Consider the following 22,259-nt stretch of genomic DNA (forward strand, 5'->3'; position numbering starts at 1 on the left):
TTGTTCTGTTCACTCGCTCTATCTTCAAAACTCCCTTAAGTCTTTCAGAGGATTTCAAATAATGGTTTCAGTTAGCCTTTTATAGCTGAAAATGTCTCAGACCTAGTTTAAGGAAAAAAAAAAAAAGTCTTGTGCTTAATATAGCCTTTTAACCAAGAGGTTCCTGGAAGATTTAGGCATAGAAGAAAAGCAACAGATTAAAAGTTTGTGACTTTCAAATCAGACACATGACCTTAGAAGAAAAGTGGGAGTCCCCAAGTTTTTCCTTTTTCCATTCATATCATGTCAATCTTTTCCTCCTGATTTGATTTCTTTCACTAAGTTCCTTTCTTGCTTTCCTTTTTAACCAAAGATGGGAGGTATTTACCCAAGTACTCCTTAAAATAAATCTGAAGAGCCTTCCAAACTTCCTCTCCAACCAGAAACCCACCTCACCTCAGGAGTATGTTTAGAGAAGGGAGGAAATTGATATTTGTTGAGTATTCACACACTCCGAGAACTCGACACACATCATTTTTTTAATTGTCACAACTATCTTTACAGAGGGCAATATGGAGAAACAAAGACCAAGAGAGGTTAACTAGCCTAAAGTGAGGAGCGCAGAGGACCGCAGGGAGCCCAGATCGTGAAGCCACGCAGCATAGTTGCAAACCGTGCTCCCCGCGCTCCTCACGTGGAAACACAAACGTGCTCTAACACTGCTCGTGCACTTCAACGAACACACCACAGGACACCAGGAACCTGTCTCTGTACTGGAGGCCAGCAGGGCAGAGAAGCAAAGGATGAAGGAAGAAGTGGAATTTAAGGTCTTCTTAGGGAGAGAAAACATGTCACAGAAAGACAGGAATTCTCAATGGTGACACTACTGACATTGGGGCCAGAATGTTCTTTGTTGTAGGGGGGCTGGCCTATGCCTTGTAGGGTGATAAGCAGCAGCCCCACCCCCATCCTCGCCTGGATATTTTTATCTGAAAACCAAAAATGTCTCCAGATATTGCCAAATGTCCCCTGGGGCGGTGTGTGTGTATATGTGTGTGTGTGTGTGTGTGTGCGCGCACATGGGCGCACACTGTGTACACCCCCAGTTGAGAACCGCTGCAATAAGATGCCTTGGGTAACATGCTCTGGGAAGGTGTGACACAGGTAAGTGTCCCAAGCACAGGTGCTCCCAAGGATACCACGGCAATGAGCTGTGGGTAGTCACAGTACCCTGAGCTCAGGTATGTGGCAAATATCACACTCACTTCCCTGCCTCAAGAGGCCAATGCCTGTGATGGGGGCAGCTGCTCTGAGACCCTGCTCCAGTCAGCCACCACCTTCCTTTCAAGTCAGACCCTAAGATTTTAGTCCCACCATCGCTCTTGAGACAAAGCGGGGAATCTCATTCTCAGGAGCGCTAGGCTGGGCTCAGCCTAAGGGCCGGGGCACCCAATACTGCAGGAAATACCCATCTGTGACCAAACTCTGAACGAGAAGGGCACGACGAGCCCCCTGCCCCCTCCACCGCCCATCTCCAGAACTTTTCCACCTCCTCCTGAAACTCTGGCCCCGTTAAACTCTAATTCCTCATTCTCCCCTTCCCGCAGCCCTGGCAACCACCACTCTATTTTCTGTCTCTAAGGATCTGACTACTTAAGTAACAGCACTGTGAGTGCTGAAAGAAACTGAAGGATAATAAGGGAGGGAAGGAGCGAGGGAGGGAGAGAGGATGTGCACCAAGAGCTGCTAATTTGTGTTTCCAGCCACGTGTGAACCTGACATACACTCTCTCCCTGAGGTGCCTCGAGGTTCCTGTCTCCTGAGGTAGAAATGGGCAGAGGGGTTCAGGAACCATCCCAGGTCACATGGATTAAAGGGTTGGAACTGGGGTTTAAATTCAGGTTAGTTTGATGACTAAACCCCAGTCTTAACCATTATGTGTTCCCTCTCCTCCCAACCATCCTGAAAATATTAAATTCCTTTGATTCTGTTTTCTGCCTTGTGGTCACTTTGGTCACTAAGGTCTTTGTTCTCTTTGAAGAAGTTACCTAGACACTCCGAGGGCTGGATGTGGGTCGGTGGAGTGAACGCAAGGGTTCAGTTCTCCACTGACCATGCCCCCACCTGCCACCGGGTTTCGCGCTGCTCATCAGAAGAGCCAGGACTGCCGAGCCGCTCCCCTGCCTCACAGGCACAGCGGTTCCCGGCAGTGTCCACCTGCCGTGCGCTCGGCCAGGCTGCTGCTGCAGGTGGAAACTGGAGAGGCGAGATGAAGAGCCGGGAAATTTTCCGAGATGGAGACAAGATCGGGCCCGTCTAGGGTGGTTTGGCCGTAGACAAGCCGGGAAATCTGAAGGTGAACACGAGGTGTCCTTGGCAACGTCACAGGCTGGAGCCTCACCAAAGCGTTCAAGAGACTTGACGTCTGGGCCCATTCAGCTCCAGAAGCACCCACCAGCAGAGTAACCTGACCCTCCCCTCTCCCACCAGCCTAGACACACTGCCAAATGAACATCCCCACAACCTTCAGTGGCTCCCAGCTTCCTGGGGATGAAGATGAAACTCCTTCATCCGAAACCCTCTTCCTGCCCCAGCAACTTTCAATGCCCCCTGAGGAACTTGCTCCCGTTCTTCCCGCCCTCTTCCTGGAGGTTATGCGCCCGCCTCAGAGCCCCAACCCCTCCGGCACTGGGGACGTGCTTCTCCTCACAACAACCACTGTCTGTGCCAGCGACTGGCCCTCGGTTCAGGGCAAGAGGAGGTGACTCTTGCCAGCACACAGGAACCAGAGCAGGCCCTTCCAACTGGCGCCTCTCTGACCGACCTGGGATAAACTGAGGCCATCGTCCAGCTGCTTGTGAGTGCACATGTGATTGGGTGACTGAGGGAGCTGCTTGGGGACGGTCACTGCCCCCACCAGCTTCCTTCTGGAAGGCACACCTTCCACCCACGCCGCACACACGGCTGGGCAGTCGCAGTGTACTCCCAGCCCCGGATCACAGCTGACCAGACTACAGGTGAGCACCTGATCCAAGATGGGCCACTAAATCCCTTTTCTGGAATCCTTTAGACTTGAAACCAAGAGCGACAGCCCAAGGGATATTGGGGTGCTGTCCCCGACCAAGGAGGTGGGGGGTGGTGGAGAATATCGCAGATTCCCAGAAGACCTAAGCCCTGCGGTCGGCGGTTCCAGAGGAGCAGCAGCGCACCCATCACAGGCTCCCTGACGACACACTCAGGAGCTTCCAGAGAAGATTCCCCTTTCGGCTCAACACAGTTCAAGCACGGTTTCTATTCAATGCGACCAACAGTCCTTGCCCAGCCGGTGACTACTGAAACGCATCCGATTTTTATCTAGAAAAACCGGCAAAGGCAAAAGGAGGCAGGAGGAAGAAACCAGCGCTGATGCGGCGGCGTGACAGTCCTGATCTCAGATCTCGGCTCAGCAATTGGGAGCCGTTGGATCTCAGGTTAGGTTGAGATCTCCTCATCGTTAAGATGGGAATCTGGACACGGTCCCAGAGTTGGCCTGACAATGAGAGGAGACGCTGCTCGGAAAGCTCTCGGCATTCAGCGAGCACCCACCACACGAGGGCTGCTCTTACACTCTTTCCGGGCGTCCCCCGAGGGCCAGGCTCTGTGTTCAGGGCCCCTCGCAGTACCCCCAACACAGTGACAAGGGCAGCATGAGCCCCAAGAACTGAAGTGACCTTCTCGAGGTCACTCAGCCAGAGCTGCATCTCTTTGACCTAAATCCCTTGTTTTTCTTGTCTTTCTGCTAACTTTCTGCTCTCCTCCTAAGGACTGGCAAGAGCCAATATCATGCCTGTTGTCCACCCTGCCCTTTAAAACCATCCCTACGAGTCCACTCCAGCGTGGGGTGTGAGGGAGAGAGGCTGGTTTTCTTCCATGTTTGGTGAATCTGGGCCAGGCGGGCTGTGTTAGATCTGAGCACGTCTTGTGTGTTCCCTGCCACGAGGCTCTCCATGAGGTGGAAGAGTCGTAAGAACCACGGCTATTAAAGTCGACCTTCCAATGTCTTACCAATCCCGTAAGATGCTTAAATAATAAACACTGTTTGAACTGAAGGGTTAAAATGCCTGGGGCATAAACACAGACTCCTGCACTTTGCGGATGGTTTAAGACCCTTACTTTCAATAACAAGCTGCTCAGTAACGTCTATTTCTTTCTGTTTCAATTTCCGAGGACGGTAAACTGTTGCAGGTTAACAGAGACTTTCAAGGCCGCACCTAGAAATCCCCAAAAACTGGAATGTCAAGGGGAGATTTTTAATATGATACAGAAGTTCAAAATGTTAGACAATCAAGGAGCCCAGAACAGCCTCTTCACATGAAGTGGAAAAGAAAGGCCCAGAAAGCGGAAGGGATTTGCCCGGGGCCTGGCCTGGTGCCCTGGCCTGCTACGTTCTGGGGGAGCTCACCCCCACCCCAACTCTGCCCCCCTAGCTGATCCGACTGTCTGCCCTGCCTCCTCCAGAATCAAAAAGATTATAAGGCGGGGATCATAAATCATTTTTCTCTCATGAGTTTATAGTGTTCCTTTTTTGGAGTTCAAAAGCACTTAGTAATAAACGGAGGTGATGAGTTTACGTCTTTCCCTTTTAAAATGAAACTTTATTTGAACTCCTGGAGAGGCATTTACGTTTTCTTAATTTAGGACATTCCTCTGTTATTTTCCACATTTCACCCCATGGCACTTTCTGTGGGCAGGTGGGTGATGGGGGTAGGTGATGGGGGAGGGAGAGGGGTCTGCGTCTGCCCCTCCCCCTTCTCCCCCAGGCTCCTCCAAACGCCCGACAGCACCCCCACCCCCCACCCCGGTCTATGGTTTTCAACAAGTCTCAACATCTACACGGAGGAGTCCCTCCCCCACCCCCACGGGGACCTGGCTGTAGCGTCTTCCTTTTGTGCTTCTCTTAGCTGCCCACCTCCTTCTTGCCTTCACCACTAAGGGCAAAGAAAGGGTAGAAAACCATGCTGTGTGTCTGCAGGTGAGCAGGCCACCCATGAGGACCACTTTGCTCTTCCTACCCTAGCCTCTTGCCACTGCACTTGGGGGCTCAGAAAGAAAGAAAACAGTTAGCGAAGTTAATAAAATTGAAGCTGAAAACAACTACACTTAAGAACAAGGTGAGAGAGCAGAAGAGAGGGAGGGAGAAAGAGGAAGAGGAAGGAGAGGGAGAGGGAGAGGGAGAGGGAGAGGGAGAGGGAGAGGGAGAGGGAGAGGGAGAGGGAGAGATGCCTGACTCTTTGTACCTCCTGTACCAACCCAGGTTTTAAGCAAACGCTAAACCGTCTTGCTTTGTCTGGCCCAAGCGCGTTGGCTAATGATTTTATTCAGGTGTTAAGCCAAATTTCAGTAATTAACCACTTGCAAATACGACCTGGCCACCACCACAGCCTCTCCAAACAGAAACATGTTTCTCCCAACACGGAGAAACATGGAGTGGGGTGCTGCTTGTTAGAAGGTACAACCGTGCGCTTAGCTCCTGGGCCCCTGCATTCAATAAATACTTGGTGAATGAATAAACTCAAGAAATACTTAATGAGGCAATATATGTCGAGGGTTTTTATTCCCTGTGGCTTCACAGGCCGGCAGGCCAAACCATACAGAACTCTTCAAGTCAAACCACTACATGGTTGTCCCAGGCGGAGGAGGAGCAGTTGGGTTCTCTGAGGGACTTCATCACCACTAGGCCATGGGAGAACATGGGGTGTCTCTGAGGGGCCCTGTTCCAACCCATTTACAGACATGACAGACGCGTAGGTGGAGACCCACTGGAGTGGGGCAAACAAAATGAAGCTGAGCTGCTGAGCCCTGCACAGCAGCAGCTTAAGTACAGGAGAAAATATTCTATTAGGAGAGTGCTACCTACAAGGAAAGCACTGTTCCTAATCTTTGGATGGAGCTGGCATTTCTCCTAGGAAAACACTAACGTATTCTCAAGGGGGTCACTGCTCTCCGAGCATCATTAGGCAGCTCTGGCCAACTATTTAAACGATGAAGTATCGGGGCCTGGGCTGCCTAAAACACATTGATTCACCTTCGGGAATTATAAATCAAATAGGTAATAGTCCCTGTGGTTTTTTTTTTCTTCTTCTTCTCCTTCTATAAAAGGGCAGGGGAACTTGACAAGTGGTCGGAAGCTACTCAGAAGACAAGTGGGACACAAACATCACAAATTAGATCCATGAGGGTCTCCTGGGCCAGAAGTCTTTCAGGAGACACCGGCTGGGACAGCTTTGACTGTGGGAAAGGCTCCCTACATCAAAACCACCTCTTCTCTGGCCTGAATCTCCTCAAGAGGTCAGAACCAGGACTGTTTTCCCCCCAGCTGTCTCCCCATGATACTTAGAACAGCAGCTTCTGAGAATATAAAAAATTCCCAAGCAATAACACTACCCTTAGGATATACTACCTTTTCTCCAACCAAAATTCTAACAACTTTCTCCAAACCTTTCCCTTTAACAAAATGATCCAGTTTAAAACAGGTTGTTGGGACTTCCCTGGTGGCACAGTGGTTAAGAATCCACCTGCCAATGTAGGGGACACGGGTTCAAGCCCTGGTCCAAGAAGATCCCACATGTTGCGGTGCAACTAAGCCCGTGTGCCACAACTACTGAGCCCGCGTGCTGCAACTACTGAAGCTCACGCCTAGAGCCGGTGCTCCGCAACAAAAGAAGCAACCACAGTGAGAAGCCCGCGCACCATAACGAAGAGCAGCTCCCGCTCACTGCAACTAGAGAAAGCCTGCACGCGGCAACAAAGACCCAATGCAGCCAAAAATAAATAATTAAAAAAAAAACCAAAACAGGTTGTTATCTGTCATATTTTAAGATCATTGACAGATGGTTTTCCAAAGTAAATGTATTTCTGTCTTTTATCTTATACTGCAGCCAGAGGTAATGCTGACCCTTAAGGCTAAGAAAGTTTTTTTTTTTTTAGTACTTCTAAACGGAATATCAATAGCCAATGGCAGTGAACATTTCTGGAGAGCTTTCTCTGCTAGACGTTTGTATCTCATCTCACCTGCTAACCATCCTATGAGGTAAGGTCTAATACAGGACCACAACTGCTATCTGCCATTCTGAAACTGAAAAAGCTCTACAACCCCAGAGTCTATTCAGAACTTACTTGGCAGCGAAACTTAATGGCCCTGAACTCATTTGGAGGCACAGCTGCCCTGAACTAACACGGGGCTATTTAGATTTTAGTTGTCCCACTTAATGTGAATATCCATGTAGTTTGCTACACAAATATGCATGTGTTTCGTTCCTGAGGACGGCCCCACGTCTCCTGGGAGCTCCTTAATACAAAATATGTGCATCTTAATACCTTTCTAAATGCCCCAAATCTCCGAATTCTGAAATATCTGGCCCCAAGGGTGTAAGATAGGGATGGTGAATCTCTATTATCAACCCAGTTCACAGAGAAGAAACTGAGACTCCTCAAGGGGAAGTGGCCTGCCCAAGGCCACACAGTGGGCAGGGTGGAGCCCACTCTGAGGCTGGCAGCTGCCATCAGAGTCCAAGCTTCTGGGTACCATGGGGGGCTGCTCCAAGCCATGACTTCAGCCAGGAAAGAGTGCTGTGCCAGCAAGGCTCTTCTCCGTAACCGGCTGTTTGAGGAATTGGGGAAATAAGGGTGTGGAGAACACCAATCAAAACGGGAGCAATTCAGAGGGCCTCGTGCTTACCTTGCCGAGGACAGTGAGGCATGGTTTCGGGTCCAGTTCTGGTTGTTCCAGCTTCACCACTCCTACCCAGCCATATTCATACAAGTCCTCTTCATCATTGTTATTACACAGGCCCAGTGGGTGCATCTAGGAAACAAATGGAAAGAAAACTTCAGTAGGCAGGCTGCAGACCTGCTTGACTCCCGGTGTGCACGTCTCAGACTCAACAGTCAAAAACAACTTCAAAACTTAAAGTCATATGGGCGGGATGCATTTTTCAACCCATTGAGTGGATCCTATTTCAGTACAATGAGCTGAGCCCTGGAGAGAACACAGTAGAGCCACTACAAATAGACTTCACAGATGCTTTCTCACTGCTTTGTAAGCAGTGGTTACCTAAGGTGGACACCACCCAATGGGATGTAGGAAAAGAGAGATAGCGTAACTCCCACATAAATCCCGGTCTAGATGGCTGTGAAATACCATAACATTCAGTGGCAGCTACAGAGGAGACGAGCTAGGTTAGCATCCAAAACTATTTGGCTTCCAGACCTTGACAACACATCTACTTCAACTGATGCAAGAGGACCTCGAAACACATTCAGGAATTTATGGAGAGACCATTAGACATACAGCGGAATCACCAGGATAATTAACAGGCTGTTTAAAGGCTACCCCTGGTTACTGGAAAATAGACGAAATTCTTTGAGGTTTCTTCAAAATTTGCAAAACACAAAAGCAAAGATAGGTAGGAGAGCACTGTCAAATTTTTACTAGTAAAAGTGCATTTAGTGGAAGCCTGAACACAGAATGGTACTACGGCTTGCGCTCACAGTTCTAGTATTGAGTTTTATCAGACCCCAGAATCCCTAATAACCATCTGAGAAGAGGAAGTCCTTGTGGATAAACCTAACCTACCGAGACGTGAAGGAGTCTAGCACGGTGCTAAACTCTTTAAATAGCTGGAAGAAATATGTCTTTAGAGTCATGGCATATTAGAGATACAAGAGACTGAAGAATCCACTGTGTTAGCCAGAATAATGGCCCATGAGACATCTATGTCCTAATCCCCAGAACCTGTGAATACGTTACCTTACAAGGCACCAGAAACTTTATAGACGTGATTAAGCTTGATATCCTGGATTACCTGGGTAAGCCCAATGTAATTGCAAAGGTCCTTACAAGGAAAAAAGGGAATCGTGGAAACAGAAGAGATGTGACCAGGGAAGCAGGGGTTGGAGTGATGTGCTCAGAAGATGGAGGTGGGAGCCATGAGCCAAGGAATGCAGGCGGCCTGCCTCCAGAAGCTGGAAAAGACAAGGATTCTCTCTAGACCCTCCACAAGGAACGTAGCCCTGCTGACCCATTTTTGACTTCTGACCTCCAGAACTATGAGAGATTAAGTTTGTGTTGCTTTAAGCCACTAAGTTTGTAGTAACTTGTTATAGTAGCAAATAGGAAACTAATACAACCTCCTTATCCCCCACTCATTTTAGGATGAGAAGTTCAAGATAAATAGCTTTTCCAAGACAACACAGCCAGCAAGTGGCTGCCCCTGGGGTGGCCTGGCCCTTGAATTCACAGTCCAGTACCTTCCAACTCCACTTGCTTAACTTTATTGTCCCTTCTTCTGAGAGCTGGTCACCTGACTGGGGAGAAAAGACTAAGAGGTACAAATCTCTGTAAAGAAAGGCTGCCTGCCAGCTCTGAACTGGGTGGTGTGGGAGTGTAATGTGAGTTTGGTGCAGGTGGCCAGAGCTGCAGCTGAGCCTTGAGCTGAGCTTCAAAGGGAGAGCTGGACGGGTCCGGGGCAGGGGAGAGGACGGGCGGCCATCCACACCCGGGGACGAGGAGCTGAGGGATTTAGGGGGAGAAGAGAGGCTACCTGAGCAGAATGGAGGGACACAGTCGACACCAAGAAGAGAGAGACAGGCTCAAAAATCAGGAAGGCATGTGGACACCAGGACAGCACCACAGGTTCTTTGGAAAAGCGGCGCACCAAGAACAGTAATTTGAGGCAGGCGGGTTGCACCTTCTGGCAATGGTGGCCCTGGACTGGAGAGGATGAGTGAGCGGAGGAGGGGAGGGAGCAGCCCAGAGGGCAGAGATCCTTGGCAAGTCGATGGACCCACAAGGAAGGGTGAGCGCCGCAAGCTCAAGGGGTGGCCGGCAGCTGTCTTCGTAGCAGGCACAGGATAACCCTGCCCTGGGAATTGCAGGACCTGAGATGGGGAAGCCTGCGACATATGATTTTTGCACCAGCCCTCAGGCTCGAAGAGTCTGCCCAAAGGACCAAGGAGGGTCCTGCAGTGCAGTGGATGGCACAGCCTCCCTCCAGCTGCCCCTGAAAAACTCAGCCCACTCTACGATGTTCGATGGTTATTAAATGATGAGCGGCTTGAAATGCAGATCTCCAACTGGAGAGGATGGGCAAGGGCAATAAGCCAGTCGTGCCAAGAGCCAGGTACTTCTGACCCTCCAGGAAGTGGCTCCCAGCCGGGCTCAAGTCTGCTTCCTGAATCCCAGGTCAAGTCACGTCAATGGTAGCCCCTCTACTGACACTTTTCTACAGTGTTCCGTGATATTTTTAACCTGGCCATGTGCCTTGGAGGTTTCCAGAGGGAAAGGTGCTTTTTGTTACTTACACCTATATAGGGTTTGGTCAGTGATAGAGAGCTGCGTCGAGGGAAGCAGAGGAATCATGCAGGTCTAAGACTTTGTATTAAAACTTTACTGAAGAAGGAAGCCAGATGTAAAAGGCCATATATTGTATAATTCCACTGATATGAAATATCCACAACAGGCAAATCCATAGAAACAGACAGCAGCAGATTAGTGGATGCCTGCCTGGGGGAGGGGGAAACGGAGAGTGACTGCTTAATAGGTACAGGAGACCTTTTACGGTGATAAAAATGTTCTGGCATCAGATGATAGTAACAGATGGGTGACCATTGTGAATGTACCAAATGCCTCTGAATTTTATACTTTAAAATGGCTTAAGTGGTAAATTCTGTATCAATTTTACCACAATAAATAAGTTTTTAAAAAAAGTCCCAAGAGTCAGGGACTGCCCTGGTGGTCCAGTGGGTAAGACTCCACGCTCCCAATGCAGGGGGCCCAGGTTCGATCCCTGGTTGGGGAACTAGATTCCGCACACACGCTGCAACTAAAAGATCCTGCGTGCCGCAACTAAGAGCCAGTGCAGCCAAAATAAATTATAAATAAATAAATAAACATTAAAAAAAAAAAAAGTCCTAAGAGTTTACTCAGAAATGACTGTCCTCAGCCAACATGGGAATCCACAGTGTAGGACGATGTGGTTTCCACACTTCCTGAGCCTAAGCCAACCACCAGAGCCCTTCGGGAAACTGTGTCCTGCAGAATACTAGCCCTGCACGATGATAAATGGGTTCCTGCACACGCAACTAATGCTGAGGAATAGGACATAGGGATTCGGGATCTACATTTGGAAATTAAAGCTCTGCAGAGGCCTAAGGTTTAAATAACTTAAAAGGGTTTTAACCTTTGCTAAAACCAGCATTTCCTACCCGTTGATGATCAACCCATTTTGTGTTTAATATGCTCACACTGTTTCATGGGACACACTCCGAGAAATGCCAAGTTAGGGAGAGCACAGGTACGCGTGTGAGAAGAAACGAACCTGAAGTAGATGTGATCCGAGCCAAACGCTGACACGCGTGATGCGAAGAGCAAAGGCTGCAGTGGGAGGAGATGGAGGGACGGTGGGGGGCAGCTGGAGAGAAGGGGGGGCCTGGGAGGGCGGGAGGAGGAGGAGGGCGTGACTGTGAACCCAGAGCAACAGAAGCAGGAGTAGAAGTTGAGGCCCTTAGCAGACCAGGCTGAGGCTCGAGCTGTGGAGCAGGACACGTGGCCAGGGGAGGCATGGCAAGAGGGCGTCCGAAGCACTTGGAAATCCCAACTGTGTGAGCCTCACACACGCTGAGGTCCCCCTGGCACCCTGGGCCGCACCCCATGTGGGGCCCTCCCCCTCCTTGGCCCCAAGACTCCTTTTCAAAGCATCCGCTGTCACTGAGGTGCCTGTGAGCAGCTCAAAGTGTCAGCCCTGTCAAGGGTGTTGACTTCTGCACGGGGATCAAAGATTTAAAAACCAAAAGGAATTTTTTCTCAAGTGCTGGTGGGTGTAATCGGTTGGCGTGGGTGGTTTATTTTCCCAGGGAGGGTAAAGGGCCACCAAAATCACATCTCAGAGCATCCAAAACCGACCTCACCATCCTCCCCCTTCCCAGCTCCACTCCGGAGTTTCTTCTCTTCTGAGTTCCTTATTCCAGTCTGTATCTCCAGAGGTCCAAACTACTGGGGTTGTGAATTCAACCTCAGCTACGTCTCAAGTGTAACTGGCCTCTCTGACTCACCTGCCAATATTGTACAATTCAGGTCTCTTTCAGCTCGCCCCTGATGACAGCATCAGCTTCCAGAAATGCCCGCCACCCTAGGTCTCCAAACATTTACGCCCTGGGGTTCTCTTTTCCCAAGGGCTCAGCAGAATGTTTTATAGGGAAGCCATAACATGAAAATATTCACTCATAAACTGACCTGTGTCAAAGGATGGAATACTCTAGGCAAAGGCATAAAATGCAAACGAATATGCCAAATCTGGGGAAAGTGAAGGAGACAGCTTTCTTGTTAACTGAGCATCAACCATATTACTCTGTTTATGTATTTTACCTTGTTTAATCCTTACAGCAACCTCTTGCTAATTGGTCTATCAGACGACAGAGTGACTAGACCATGGCGATAAATTGCAAACTAGAACCGCAAATCGGCCAATGATGCCAATATAACAGAGTCCACCAAAGTCATATTAGTCAACAACAGGATCCACTCAAAGCAAATGGCAAACAATCTAGCTAAGGATTAAAGAAGAAATCCACATGGGGGTTTCCATGGAGAATGATAAAAGGATTAAGACAGAACTTTGGGAAAAGAGAGAGTTCTCTAACATTTTTGGAAAAATGACTTTGGGTGATCCTGCCGCTGGAGTCAAACATAAGAGAAGGATGTCACATCCATATTCTCAGACAGTTTTGCTGGAAATATCCCAACACTGCCAACAGGGGATTTGCTCTTTGTTCTCAGAAATCAGAACAAAGTTGCAATTATAATTTAACTTGTTAAATTCAAATACAAACTTATTTTGTGTTCCACGTTTCAAGATAAAGCCCCAACCAAATCTTTCTACTGTCTACTGAGAAATAGTAGCCCTTAACTTAAAAAGATCCCAAAGTCCTTTTCTGGATCACAGTCATCTACGGAGAATGAGGACCTCCAACATATGAAACACATATATTCTAAATATTCAGTGATACATTGCTGCCAGACAGTCATCACATGAAAACCACGCTTGTGAATTCGTACATGCTGACACCAGCCAGTGACATATAGGCAGTGACTACACATAAGACCTGTGTGTGCAAAATTAATCTTAGGAGATTTCAATGAATGATGTTCAAGCATGTTAACTTTGAACTTAATGTGGCATATAAGCATTTAACAATTATAGGAATTTCTGAGTTTATTTTCTTAAAATGTTTGGGTGTGTGGGGTTTACCTGATCAGATGTTTGAAATTTAAGAAGTTTTTGCCTTCATATTTTTAAGAAGGTTAAAAATGGCTGAATTGGGGGTGGGGAGAACTGGATGAAGGTAGTCAGAAGGTACAAATTTCCAGGACATAAGATAAATAAGTACCAGGGATGTAATGTACATCATGATAAATATAATGAACACTGCTGTATGTTACATATGAATGGTTAAGAGAGTAAATCCTGAGTTCTCATCACAAGGAAAAAATATATTTTTCTCTCTTTAATGTTGTATCTGTATGAGATGATGGATGTTCACTAGACTTCTTGTGATAATTACTTCATGATGTATGTAAGTCAAATCATTATGCTCTACATCCTAAACTTATGCAGTGCTGTATGTCAAAACTGGAAGGAAAAAAATGGCTAAATTGTGTATAAGAACTCAGGATTGTCAGAAAGAACTACTAATGAAAACATAAAGGGAAAACCAAATAAACTCAGAAACCTAGAATGGGTTTGACAAAACTTGACAAAAACTCACTGGACAGAGAATACTGAAGGAGGAGAAGGACAGCCTGAAATGAGAAGATAAGCAAAACTCCTGGGGCGGGTCCAGAGAAGAAAAATGCCAATAATTAACAAGCCACACTAAAGTGTGAGGATTTAACAGAAGATATGTCCTGAGTTATAACTTTGGTCTTGTGCTCTCAGAATAACTTCAGGATGTCAACACCCTGGCTTAAGTCAATTGAAGGCAAATTCCCAGTTAGTCCTCTATCGGGAGGTTTGACATTAAGAAGCGGTGCCTCTGGCTGTCTTACTCCTGATTTTGTTCTGAGGGGTGTTTGGGGGATGGAGAGGATGAGAGCTTTGGAATCATGTAACCATGTTTTGAAACCTGCCTCTTATGAGGCATACCTCCTTGAGCAGATGACTCGATTTCTATAAACCTCTATTTTCTCATCTGTAAAATGGGGACAGTACCATCCACTTCAACAGGGTGCTGTGCAGATTAAATGAGATAAAATATATAATCTTAGTTGCATGGTAGACGCTCAATCAGTGGGAAAGCCCTCTCCTTCTTCACTTTCTCTTGACATATCACGTTTGCTTGCCCTTCATGCATTTGCCTAGAATTCTCTGTCCTTCAAGACCAGTTTAAACGTCAGCCCTTCCATGGAGCTTTCTTGAAGGCACCAGTATAGCTAGTTGCTTCCACCTCTACATTCCCAAATGCTTTACATGGTGCTTAGCACAGTTCCCTCAGCCTCTCCTCTGGGATGGGTACCTGCTCCTACAAGGAGTCTTGCCCAGAGGTCCCCTTTCACCCCACCCAGAGCCTTGTGCCCAATAGGTGCTCAATAAATGACCGCTGGGTGTCTCCAGCCCTCAGCCTGGAGACAGGCCTGCTGCCGCATCTCAGCTCTGTTTGGGGAAGCCATTTGCGTCTCTGTTCGGCTAACTGAGGGAACAAGACAAAGAGATCAGGATTTCAACAAATTGCTGCCGGAACTTTAATAAAAGATCCGGCTCCTAGAGTCATTGATCCCCAAGTCACCAAACACATTCCCAGGACTTTACCGGCAATCTCAAGATTTACTGGGAATGGCACAGGAGCAAAGGCTGTTCCTTCTTGGTCTCAGCAGCTGGGCTTGCAGAGGCAGGTAACACTCTCCATGTGCAGAAAACACAATGCCGCTGCCCTTACTCAGGCAGGCCCACAACAGTGCTTTATGAGGGTGATGGAGGGGGAAGAGGAATAGAGGATTCCTCCCCTAAAAAGCAAAACCTCAAAATTTCCGGCCCCTGTCTGACCTCAGAAGCTGCTGTCAGCTCCGAGAAAACAAGGGAATAAACCGAGGAAGAGGCAGGCATGGGATCCAGGGCACAGAGAATCCAACAGAGAAGAAAAATAGAGGGAAATCCCAGGAGGACAGCTATGCCACCAGCCTGCCAGGCGACCAGCCCAGATAGGGTCAGAAGGATGAGGGCTGCAGGAGAGCTCCCCAAATAAGCAAACAAACAACAACCTGAGTCATCACCCAGTGGGACTGACAGTGTTGAGAAGTGTTACAGTCCCGAACAGGAGAATGAAATGTGATAATCAGATAGCAAACTAAAGTAATGGGGTGGGGGCGACAGTTATTAACTCCAGAAGAAAAAAACCAAAAAGTCACACCAGAATTGTAAACCATAAGCAGGGTATGGCATGCATGGCCTGGCTGGCAACAGTGACAGCCATAATAACGTAAATCCTTATCTAAACATTGATTGTGATATAACTACATTGGGAAAATGCAGAGATGGGAAATTTGTGTATGGGGGTGGGGAGGTGGAAAGGCCGGGCAGGGGAAGGGATGAGGGGGTTAAGAGAACAAAATCGCCATCTTCCAGAGTAGGAAGTTGAAAAATGTATAAATGGGCTAAAAATATGAGGCAGTATAAGCAGGTTTAGAAATTATTGACAGAAATTTAGAAATATTCCCAGAGGTGAACGGCAGAAGAAACCACTAAATAATTGAAAGTAGTTGCCTCTGAGAATAGCAATCAGGGATGGCAAAGGGTACACCAGAGGAACGCTCTTTTAATTAAAAGCCATGAAGTACTCTTTCCCTTCTGTAAACGTATACGTGCTTTATTTTGGTTAAGATCTTCGTAGGCACTGCTGGACAAATGTCCCCTTCCTCAGGTGTTCCAGCAGATTCTCTGGGTCCTGCAGGGAAGCATTGCATCAGGCCAAAGAGAGACCCCAACAGGCAACCTGCACAGGACTATGGACTTGGAGGACTGCCTGGGACGACGCTCGGGAGCCCCCAGGCCCTGGGCTGGGGACAGCTGGAACACAGCACATGGATGATTCAGGGAGAATGGTGAAGAAGGAACCAGCAGCCCTCACCACCCCCATAAGCCAAATAACTTCCGGGGGCACCAGAGTGTGATGTGGATTTGGGAGTTACAGAGGTGGCAGACACAACAACCAGGGTGGTTGTTCTAGGGAGCCCCAGTTTTCTCCCAGACACAGACAGATCCTATAACCTCTACAAGGGGTGCTGAACATCCTCCTTGCATTTCCAAACAAGGAGCTGCTCGGGCAAAATGGCTAACAATAAGCAGGGCAGCGTCCTGGCCACCATCAGTGCCAGGTATCGAGCATCTGGTTTTACGCTGAAACATGAAGATGGACCTTCTTCAAATTTCTCGGAGCCCAATGAGGTTGGCTATCATGATTTCACTGTTTTGTTAATGGACAAAGACTCTACGGGAACTTCAAAGCCAAAAGACTATGTCAGACAAGGTTAAGTATCTGGAGAAACAGAACTACGTTCCCTTGGGTACAGGACATCAAGCCAAGCTTTGAAACCAAGACCAGCTCTTTAAGAAGCTTTCAGTACAAAATCCTGGAGATATACTGGGGCACTTTCCACACGCCTGAAAGGGCAAAACTGAAACCGGGGCTGGTGGTGCTCTTATCCAAGGCTACAATATCTCCACACTCTGCTGGAAGTTTAAAATAACTTCAAAAGGGCCGCCTGCTTCTAAGTGGGTTACTGTTACACTGGAGCCAAACACGGAACGAATAGGAGGAGAGACATTTTACTCTGTAATATTATCTCATCAAAAAATTCCTGGGGATTTAAAAGGGAAACTTCCTTCCTTTTGTCCTTTTGCCGCCGCAGACCAGGGTAGGGTGTCACTGTGGTACAGAGTTTCACATGAAACAACAGCCCTGGACCTTTTCTTAAAAGGTGTGGTGGCTGGAATCAAGACTTATAATTTATGTGAAAGAATGGAAAAGGACAGCTCCACCCATTTTTCTCTTGAATCATAAGGATTATTTTTTCTCTTCTATGTACAAGGAAACAGACAACTCTCTTTTGCTCTTTGAACAAACAGCCTGAGCCTTTTTCTGGATCTAGAATCCAGAGGTACCCGAACACAGTTTTTTCCCCCCGTTGTCATAGCAATGGGAACGGAAAGGACCCCAGACACAGAAAAGGAGCTGGCTGTTGCTGCTGTTTGTTGGAAACTTCCAAATGGGAATTGCGTGAGGATTAAAACCGGCATTTCTTCGCTGAGGGGTCTGGTCTTCCAAACGCTGTCTTCTGCAGTGGGTGTCACTTTTTAGAGAAAAACCAAGAACAGCCTCTACCCTGTTTGGTTCCTCTTGTTCTTGGTACCAAAAGAACAACTGAGAAGTTGCCTGTCGGAATCTGGGCAAAGCAGCAAGTATTTCAAATCTACCTTCTCACCTGAATATCTCCCATCCCCTGAATTGCATTTTGTCAGATAATCATGTTGAAACTTAGATATGGCCCTGTGTATATCGCATGTCTGACTTTACAGACCTTCACTTAGAACTTCCAATTCCAAGTAGGTAAGGAGATGTTTCATAGGTTACGTTTTGTAAAAAAAAAAAAAAAAAAAGTATCCAATAGCCGATAGGAAACCATCTGAAAATGTTAAGCAAAATTTAATTCTAAATCTATTCTTTAAATGACTCAAAGTGACACATACAGCTACCAGATGACAAGTATTGAGCTCTAAATAGAAATTCACAGACATAGTTTTATTTTAAATTACAAGGCAACATCATAAAGGACACTTGATTGTTCTTATTATAAAAAGGTAAGGATTTGGTGCTTGTGCACACAAAACAGTTATTAAATCAAGAAGAAATATGTTGGAGGGGAAAGGGTAAAGAAGGCTTCTCATTCTTCCAGATTTAAAAAGAATACTATAAAACCACAAAATCAATAAAACTACATGATGCCAGTCTGGAACTAGAAAAATAAAACAAGTGGAAAAGAAATTCCAAAAACATATTTAAAATATTAAAAGATCTTATGATGCAAACCAGGACAACATAAGGATGCAGAAAGGACTCAATAAATTCTGTCGGGACAGGTGGATAGCAATGCAGAGAAAAGCTCAGTTTGGCCGTCCATAAGTTATTCTGAGAATCAGTGAGGCAACTCGAGTTAAGGGAAGTCCTTTAGGACAATTAACAAGCTAGACAGTGACAAAGGAGGCGGAAAGAGCAATATATTCTTAAAACTTCTCCGTATTATCAGTAACAGAAAGGAATGAAGTGACAGTTATGGGATATATATAAATAGTTTATAGTAAGAAAACAGAAAGACCATCAACCTTGTTGCTGATGAATGCACAGTAAAATCACCAACGTAACTCAATGCTACTGGGTGTATGGGCTGCTGGGTATATGTGGACACACCTGGCTGGCCACGCTGCAAATTGGCTCAGTTTGGGGTAATCTGTCTATCAATATGCAACAAACCCAAGATCCTATGACTTTCTTTCTCCCATAATTCCATTTTTAGAGCAGATCCTGAGGAAGTAACCTAAAACTAAGTCAAAAACAAACGAAATAAATAAATAAAACAAAGAAGTAACTTTCCATGATAAAATCTTCAAGCAGTCCTTCTCCAAACTATGAAAATGTGAAAGAAAAAAAAAAAAGTCTTCCCAAAGACTATATAATCAAACAAAACAATGTGCATAATTTAGGGGATATTATATAATTATAAGAGGATAATGATGAAGATAACATGGTATAAAAAGTACCATGTATGAAATTTTAAGAAAAGCATATGTGCAAAACAACACCTATTTAAAAATACCATCTGCAGATGGGCGAAAACCGCAAGGAAACAAAGAATCTTAAAAGTTGATGGGTTTAGAGAGTAAGGGTAGCTGGAGACTTTCCTTTTTTGGATTCTAGTATTCATCCAAACCAATATTTGCTGAGCACTGACTCTGTGCCGGACACTGGACAAGAAAAGGTAATTAAGACCCACTGTTGTTTGATCAGTAATTTGAAAAAAAAAAAAAAAATCTAAAATGTATGTGCATTTGCTGACACAACAGGTGACGGAAATTTGAAGCTCATCAGGGCTTTTCTCATATAAATCAGCTCTATGTACAACACAGTTTAAAAGTAACAAACGGCATTGCTAGGTAGTGACACGCATCTGCAAACAGATGTGCTCCTCCCCACAGCAACACGCCACCACAGAATGGTCCAGCAGCTGAGCACACCCTGGAGAGAGCGTTCCGTGGGTGCTGGACAGGACAGCCAGGCACTGGGAGCCTGTGCTGGCCAAGCAGCACAGGCTGCCTGCAAGGGCTCAGCAAGAAAACATGAGAGGAAAGTATGATAAACCGGCAAGCAGTGTGGAATCAACAATAAACACCATCCTAATGGATGATGACAGCAGTCTAGCGTCGGTCATCCCGACACGATGAGCTTGTGCCAGAGGCCACCTGATCAAAGAAATACTTTATGAAGTTACACCATGGTTTTGGTTCCTTCCTTTGACACACGCAAAACAGATGGAGAAAAACACTCAAAACAAAAACAAAGCTAAAAATCCTTTCACCATCTGCTAGAAATACACTCCCTGCCCCCACACAAAAACTTGTACCTGAAAGTTTATGGTAACATTATTCATAGCAGCCAAAAAAGTGGAAATAACCCAAATGTCCATCAACGGGTGAATCAGTAAACAAAATGTGGTATACCCAAACAATGGAATATCATTTGGCTACACAAAGGAACAATATTGATACATGCTACAACGTGGATAAGCCTGGAAAATATTAAGCTGAGTGAAAGAAGCCAGTCAAAAGTCCACATCTTCTATTCGCTATTCATATGAAAGTCCGGCATAGGGAAATCTATAAAGACAGAAAATAGATTAGTGGTTGCATAAGGCTGGAGGGTTGAGGAATGAAAGGATAGGGAAGTAGGAGCTAAAAGGTACAGGGTTTGTTTTTTGATATGATTTATATGTTCTAAAATTGATTGTGGTGATGGTCTACAACTCTGTGAATATACTAAAACCCACTAAACTGTACACTTCATATAGGTGAATTGAATGGTGTGTGAATTATATCTCAACAAAGCTGCTAGTGAAAGAGTTAATGCAAATAAAGGGCAAGTTAGAAAAGAAAAAAAAAAAAAGAGTAGGGCAAGACTCTAATTATGCCGTGTTGAAAAGAACACAGCCCCAAGGTCCAGTTTCCTCGTGTGTAAAATAGGGACAGCGCCTGCATCACCCGAGTTAGATGGCACAAGCCAATGCACTCGGTAAATTAGGATTCCAAGGTTGGGGGTGAGGGGACTGTATTAGAGCACAGTGCCTAAGAGGGAAAGGGCTCTAGCCAGGGCAGTGTCACCATGAAAAGAGTAACAACAGGAGATTGGTGAGAGCAGAGTGAGGTGGAAATAGAACTACTCCTATTCACCATGCCCAAGACCATGGACCCAAGCAAGAAACCTATCGCAAGAATGCAGGAAAGCAGGACACCAGTGATAGATCCAGAATGGGGGCAAGAGCCCGTGGGGAGGGGAAGGGCACCTCAAGCTCCTCGAGGACTCGCTAGCTACACCCACAGGCTACAGATTCACCCCCATCCCATCCTCGCTTCTCTGTAACTGCACTGGTGAGTTTCCAAACCAGAGCGCTTCAGAAAGGGTCACTTGATGAAAATCGCCTGATTAAAATAGTCCTGTGTAGTCTGTTAATAACAGGGGCAGGGGGCTAGGGAGGAAAGGAAACCACAGTGTTAAAAGCAATAAATTATATGCTGCGCTTTGCCACCCTCACCCGACCTTGGGTGAGTCATATAAGGGCCCCATTCTCTCTGATCCTGAGAGCAAGGGGAATGCCTGCCACCTGCCTACCCCATGGGGGTTTTGGGAAGATTAATGAGATAATGTCTGAGCTGTGGTTCGGGCTCCCTGGAGACAATACTAGGTCTCAGGCACTATTAGCACAAGCTAGGACAGTTTCTTGCCCATTCCTCACCTCATTATGCCACCTGTGCTTTATTACGTCTGCTATTAAAGTTCTCTCTCAAAGAGTGGACCAGGGAGGTCATAACCCAGGCTGGGTCTGCTCTGCCTGGCCAACCTTGTTAACGCCACTCCCTACACCCTGCTCATCAGCAATAGGGTACCTTGAACGTTCAGCACAGCGCCCAGCATTTGATGCCAGAGACGGATGGTTAAAAAGGCTCTCTGGACTTTTGGGTTTTAATTGAGACCCTTTGCTTCGTGTTACTGCCCTCACACCCCAACATTTAGGGCCCTAGGGGAGTGACCGCCATGCTGGGGAGGGGAGCAGGAACAAGCTCCCGGAGTACTGAACTACTCTGTTCCTGGGTGTCAGGCTCACGGACAGGTTTTTGTAGGTTTTAAGTTCAAGGCTACCAACTAATGAAACCAGATGGACTCTGAGTTCACATACAAAGAAACCTGTATTTACGGTGTTTCAAAGCGAGGGCAAGGCCATGTGTAAAATTGCGTGTGCGTGTAAAATTGATACAAAAAACTATACTTGATGTGGGTCTCTGTCTTCAAGGGTCTCTATCCAGTTCGGTGAACTGATATTATAAGGGTGTTGTAAAGATTAGAGATAACATATGTTAAACTTCCAGAGCGGTGATTATAATAGCCGCTAACACTTAACTGTGTGCTTGCCATGTTCTGGGCACTGGTTTTCTAGTTTTATAGGTGTCAACTCATTTGATCCTAACAGGCTTGAGGGGGGTATTCTTAGTATTCTCGTTTTATAGATGAGGAAACCAAGAAGACGTTCAGTGATTTGCTCAAGGTCACACCCAAGTCAGTGGCAGAGCTGGGATTTAAACCCGGGTAGCCTTTACCACCCTGCCATAGTAGACATGAAATATATTCCCATTACCTTCTTGGTGCTGAAAAGAAAGTAACATGTTTTATCTAATCCAAGTGCTTAGAATGGTGCCTGTCCTGATACCCTCTTAGTTATTTGATTAACCTTGAGTTTAAACAAACAAACAAACAATGAGAAAAAGAGAAGGCTTGGCAGGGATGTAGATAACAAGAGACTGAAGAAGTGATAAGTGATGGGGGGTGGGGAGCAGAGCAGAATCAAATAGGTTCCCAGTTAAGAAGGACAAACTGAGCTTCATGACCCTCTGCCTCCACAAACCAAAGGTCCAAATCTAGGAATATGC

General features: G+C 46.5%; 1 protein-coding gene across 1 annotated transcript in view; it reads right to left on the reverse strand.

The window, feature by feature from the left end:
- Nucleotides 1–22,259, reverse strand: part of ZNRF3 (zinc and ring finger 3) — a 148,649-nt gene that overhangs the window by 49,852 nt on the left and 76,538 nt on the right. The window contains exon 2 of the mRNA XM_067700364.1: nt 7,697–7,822. Within this exon, the coding sequence (XP_067556465.1) occupies nt 7,697–7,822 (126 nt within the window). The remainder of the gene's footprint in view (nt 1–7,696; nt 7,823–22,259) is intronic.

Source organism: Pseudorca crassidens, chromosome 12 (genome assembly GCF_039906515.1).
Source record: "Pseudorca crassidens isolate mPseCra1 chromosome 12, mPseCra1.hap1, whole genome shotgun sequence".
Classification (NCBI taxonomy): domain Eukaryota; kingdom Metazoa; phylum Chordata; class Mammalia; order Artiodactyla; family Delphinidae; genus Pseudorca; species Pseudorca crassidens.